This window comes from Eschscholzia californica, unplaced genomic scaffold, assembly GCF_041429995.1.
Source record: "Eschscholzia californica isolate CP2 unplaced genomic scaffold, dmEscCali1.0.p SCAF_4, whole genome shotgun sequence".
NCBI classification, from domain to species: Eukaryota; Viridiplantae; Streptophyta; class Magnoliopsida; order Ranunculales; family Papaveraceae; genus Eschscholzia; species Eschscholzia californica.
The window spans coordinates 52,819,938-52,825,787 of record NW_028238461.1 but is presented as its reverse complement, the minus strand read 5'-3'; the positions used below and the strand labels follow the sequence as shown (position 1 = coordinate 52,825,787).

Below are 5,850 nucleotides of genomic sequence, written 5' to 3'. Positions count from 1 at the left end.
CTTGTCCCACAGATAATTAACTAGGTTTACTATTAATAAAAGGGTGTTTTTTTTTTCAAATTTATTACTGTACGTCTTAATCTAGGTTTTCTTTTCTCAATCTCTCTTTGCTTCTTAACTATAAAAAGAGAGATTTGTAGTGAAAATCTGAAAGAGAGAGAGAGAGAGACATGTATCAACCTTTTGTTTGGTCTGGTCATTCTAATTTGGTTTTCTATACCAACAGAGAAAGAAAGAAAAATCAATGGAATCTTTTGTTTGATTTGTTTGACTAGCTCAAGTACAATAACTTCTACATCCTATCTTATAAGCTAATCAAGTTTATGAAATACTATGAGACCAAAGGGCTATTAACCGGCTGTCTAAATTTACGAAATTCAATAGGCTCTTTTTTATACTAAGCGCCCAGCAGGATCTCTCGGCAAAACGACCACAAAACAACCACCACAGAATACCACAACCACAAAACACCACCACAACGCTCTCTCTAATCATGTGACTTTCTACCCGTCTACTTGAAGGCCCGAAGTCTAGTTGCTGATGGCCACCTAACGATCTCTCTAATCAGGTGATTTTCTACCCGTCTACTTGAAGCCCAAGTCTAGTTGTTGGTGCCCACCTACGATCTCTCTAACCGTGTGGCTTTCTACCTGTTCACATGGGCGAACTTCACAATTTTTTGGAATTAAAGCAACTTATAGTTCTAAAAGTTTTGTTCTGACCCAATCTATGTAAGCTTTTGACATTCTCAATATTCTCAACTCGAAAGAAGTTGTGAAGCCTGCTCCCACGCCTCGGTCTTCTGGTTCTCACTTGTTGTTGGCCTATGGTTTCTCATTTTTTTTTTGTTGTTAAACGTATTTTTTGGGTATATCAAAGGTTCAATACTCATGGGTTTGCTACTTTATCAGGATTCCTCAATTTTTACCTTGTTGCCTATTCTGATGTTTGATTGGGTGGGCAGACACCCGACGTTGTACCATTGGCTTCTCCATCTTCTTAGGCTCTAATTTGATTGCTTAGAGTGCTAAGGAGTAACCCACGGTCTCTCGGTCAAGTATGGAGGCTATGTACGAGTTATAGCTATTGATGTTGCTGATGCTACATGGATCTCTTTTATTCTTACAGAGCCCATTTCTTTCCCTCAGTTTGCTTGTAATCTGTGTGAGAATAAAAATGTAATCCTTCTTATTGCTAATCCAGTGTTTCTTGATCGCGCTAAGCGTTGTTTTAGATTATCACTTTGTTAGAGAAAAGGTTGTGGCTGGTCATCTCAAAGTTACATTTGTTCCGATTGAGGTTTTAACTAAATATGTCAAAATAATATTGAAAATATGTAAAAAAACACAAAATATTTATAATTATTATTCAGGTAAAAAAAGAGTAAAATACCCTTTTGTCATTTTGTGTAACTAATTTTTTTACTTAGTCTTTAAACTTCAAATCTATACAACTTTTTCCATAGATGCGAGATTTCCACGAAACTCATATATCTAGAAAAAAAAAATCAGAAAAAACAATACTTTTTTTTTGCAAACTGGGTTTGCAATTCTGGCAAACAAGATTTGCAAAATGAAACATGCTAACTGGGTTCAAAATGTAAACTGCAAATTAGGTTGTAAAATGTAGACCACAAACTTGATTTGCAAGCTTTTTAGAATGTAATCTCGGGTTGCTTATCTTGCAAACTCGATTTGCAAATCGAGGACAAAATTTCTTATCTTCAAATTTGAAAATTCTTCTTCATCATTATCAAATGAATTAGGGTTTCTGATCTGGTTACACATCATCATCATCATTAACACCAATATCAAATTCATTATCCTCATCAGATTAGGGTATCAACATCAACATCAGATTAGGGTATCAACATCAACATCAAATTAATCACCTCATATGTTTTAAGTCTTTTTTCTTGAGATCTTTGTAGGTGAAGATGCAAAATCGATTAGCTATGTTTTTTTTCTTTATTTTACAGCTAAAGTTAAAGAAAAGATCAGGTAAAGAGAAACTTGTATCTCTGAATTGTCTTTCACAAGAAGTAGAGAGAGATGAAGTGAATAAATTAGTCTAGAGAGAGAAAATAGTCACAACAACGACATTTTCTGACTTTTCTGTTCTCTTTACATGTACACGATTACTAATTAGAATGAAAAGCCCTAAATCTAACTGATTCTAGATCGCTTCAAATGATTAGCTCGATCTTACCTTTTGTTGTTTTATGTCGATATTTATCTCAAAATAATGCTCATGTTCACAGAAACGAAGAATCGAGAAGAAGAAAAAAAAAGACTACAATTTTTTGGGTTTCTTGAGAGAGTAAATAATAAATTCTAGACAAGGTATTTTGGAAATCTACCCATAAAGTGTTTGGTAACTTCAACTTAATAGAAAATAATTTAACTTTTTTTTTTTTTTTTTGTTATTGTGATCATTTTTTCTATCCAAACAACCCATTTTCTACTTCCAATTTGGAAGGAAATCTTGTTTTATCACACACTTTTGTTAGGGTCATCCAAAAGAGTCTTTCCTTCTTTAACAAAAAATAGAAAGAAAATAGTCTTTCCTAAAGTAAACAGTAAACAAGTAGAGTTACTATTTTTTTTTTTTGTTGAACTAACAACTAGAGTTACTCAGCCGCCTTACTTACTACTCTTTATATTTATATATATGATAAGAAGAAGCATCTTAACAGTGCAACTTGCTTCTTCCAAACAGAAGGCTCTTCTAACTCTTCTCTATCTAAAGGTCCCTAGCTAGCTTTTCGTTTTGAAGGAATTAAGAGATGGAGAATAATAATCCACAAAATCATGTAATAAGAGTTTACCCAATACTATCAGAAAGCAACCCACCACCCCAATCTACCCGAGGAAACTCAGACCCCGCCCAAAACCAAAAGGATGACTGTATTCTAATTGTCAAAGCATTGTCCTTATCTTTCATCGTGGTCTCTTTGATCTGGCTAGGAATTTTCTTGAGCGACTCTCATAGCCTTCCCGTACTTCGAGTCAACAATGCTTCACTTTCTAACTTCAACGTTTCTTCCACAAAGTTGAGATCATCAAACTGGGAATTCGATCTTTTTGTTCGAAATCATGACAATATGTTCACATTCAATTATGAACGAATCAATGGTTCTGTTTTTTACGGAGACAAACTTGTCGCTCAAAAATTACTTCCACCATTCCATCAAAAAAAGAAAACCAACAACAATGTTACTTTCTCCTTCTCCATGGATTCTTCCGTATACCTTGATGAAGCAGCAAGGAGAGAAATTGTTCGGGATCGTAATAATAGTGTGGTGAGTTTCGATCTGAGAATGTCGATTTTGGAAAGACATAAGCTTGGGATTTTCAAGGGAACAAAAGTGATTAATGTTTTATGTGAAGATATCAAGTTCCAATTTTCATCAAATAGTACTAGTAGTTCTGATGGAATAATGTTGGGTGGATCGAATGAATGCCAAGTATCTAACCGTGACGCAGGCGATGAACCGTGGCGTATTCAGAATTGTCTTTGAGGGGGGTCTGACAAATTTATTTTCAATTGCTTTTGTTTCTTTAGAGAAGAATCATCATAGTTCTTTGTAAGTGGTGATTTTCTTATCTTAAATTCTCATATTTTATAGTTATTTTTTGTTTTCATTCCTCTTGTTTATTGCTTCCTATTTGTTTGTAAGTAATTTTGTGACTCTAGTGTTCTACTAGAGATAATTAACTAGGTTTACATTAAGAAAAGGGTGATTGTTTTTAGGCCGCCGATTCAATGAGCTCAAGCTCATAAACCAGAATATGAGCTTGAGCTCCTATTGGTTGATATTTTTGAGAACATCTCCCACGTCAAATAATCAGCCACAATTTAAGGGATCCTTATGTGTTAGCAAATAACATATAATATCTTCCATATGTACATATTATATCTTCAATCCTTATTCTCTCATCTTCCATTTCTTTAGAGAGAGAAAGTAAGAAGAAGAAGAACCTTTACTTCCTCTGTTTGTCGCTCATCTTTCATTGAAGAGCATGATCCTCTCTGCAATTTCCCCCAAAATCACTACTACCCATAACCATTATAATATGATCTCTTTCACTCTCGCAACAAATTTATTCTTCCATCTAGTTACTTTTGTACACAGAGAACAACTATTCTACCTCTCTTGATTAAATGAAAATGAATGTAACTACTTCATTTTTCTATTATTCTTGGTTGTTTTAATTATTTTGTTGTGAGTTTCTCCTGTCTAACAAAGACGTTGATTAAGAAGATGAAAAAGAAGATTATGAACCATGCGAGTAGAAAAGACAAGATTATGAACCATGGTAGGTAGTGAAATCCAACTATTCAAGAGTTGATGATGGCGGTTTTTTTCTAGAGTTAATTCCTATATGGCCCCCTACTTTGTGACCAGCTTCCTTTATGGCCCCCAAATTTCTGTAAATTCAAATATGACCCCCTATTTTCATGGAAATGTCATAACTACCCTTCCCAATTAATATATTTTCAAAATAAAATTAAAAACAAAATTAAAAACAAAATCCTAAATTCCACCTCACTTCCCTCTCCACCACTCATCTCTCTCCACTTCACCTATCTCTCCAACTCACCTCTCTCTCTCCAAGTCAGCACTCTCATGAAGGTCGCCGGCCGGAAAATTTTCCGGTCGGCGACCTTCAAACTTAAAAAAAAAAAAAAAAAAATTTTCACTCACCTCTCTCTCTCTCCAAGTCAGCACTCACATGAAGGTCGCCGGAATTTTCCGGCCGGCGACCTTCAAACTTCAAAAAAAAAAAAAAAAAAAAATTTTTTTTCCCTCATCTCTCTCTCTCTAAAAATTCCGGCGAAGGGGGTTTCCCTTCGCCGGCCCCTTCGCCGGAATCTGGTCTGTTGAAGAACAGACCGATTTGGTCAGTTCTTCAACAGATCCGGTCTGTTCTGTTGAAGAACAGACAAAGAGACTTCTGATGAATCGATGGATTCAATTTATTCCAAAAACTCTTTGTTTAATCTGGTTATACAATTTTGACGATTAGGTGTTGGAAGATTCTTGAACAATTTTGATGTAGAGTTCAATTGAATCTCTTGATGGGTTAGAGTAAATCGCTGTAAATTACTACTTACTTTTTTCATTACCAAACTTCAATCAAAATTCAACAAGTTCTAAAATCCTCTATAAAAACAAAGATGAGTTCAACAAGCAAAGCTTGGATGGTTGCAGCTAGTGTGGGTGTTGTTGAAGCATTAAAAGATCAAGTTGGAATGTGTAGATGGAATTATGCTCTAAGATCAATTCATCAACACACCAAGAACAACATCAGATCTTATACTCAGGCCAAGAAACTCTCTTCTTCTTCTTCTTCTTCCTCTGTTATTTCAAATAAGAAGAAGATGATGAGTGAGAAAGAAGAAGAGAAATTGAAGAAATCAGCAGAAGAATCACTCAGAAAAGTTATGTACTTGAGCTGTTGGGGACCTAATTGATGATCAATATTTTTACACTCATCAATTGATTCAACATCTCTTTATCATCACTGTAAATGCTATTATCATCAATAGAAATTTCTTAGTTTGATTTCTATGTTTCTTTATGTTTATTTTATGATCTATTGAGTTAATTTTTGATTTGTTGGGCAGAAGCTCGATTTTTTCTTAATTGAGCTTAGAAGTTGCAAGTAAGCAAGCAAGCGGCAGATGCTATTTGGCCCGGGCAGACTATAACTCGATCGGCCCCATCAACTTCTAGGCTGTTGAAGAACAGACGGTCTGTTCTTCAACAGAACAGACCGGATCTGTTGAAGAACAGACCAAATCGGTCTGTTCTTCAACAGACCAGATTCCGGCGAAGGGAAACCC

The 5,850-nt window shown here is 35.1% G+C and overlaps 1 protein-coding gene across 1 annotated transcript; it reads left to right on the top strand.

Annotated features, from left to right (window-relative positions):
• Positions 1 to 5,003: 5,003 nt before the first annotated feature.
• On the top strand, positions 5,004 to 5,512 carry LOC147546032 (uncharacterized). Its single transcript, XM_086635153.1, has one exon. It carries the CDS (start codon positions 5,182 to 5,184, stop codon positions 5,476 to 5,478), a length of 297 nt encoding a protein of 98 aa, XP_086491279.1. The 5' UTR covers positions 5,004 to 5,181; the 3' UTR covers positions 5,479 to 5,512.
• The last annotated feature ends 338 nt before the right edge of the window (positions 5,513 to 5,850 follow it).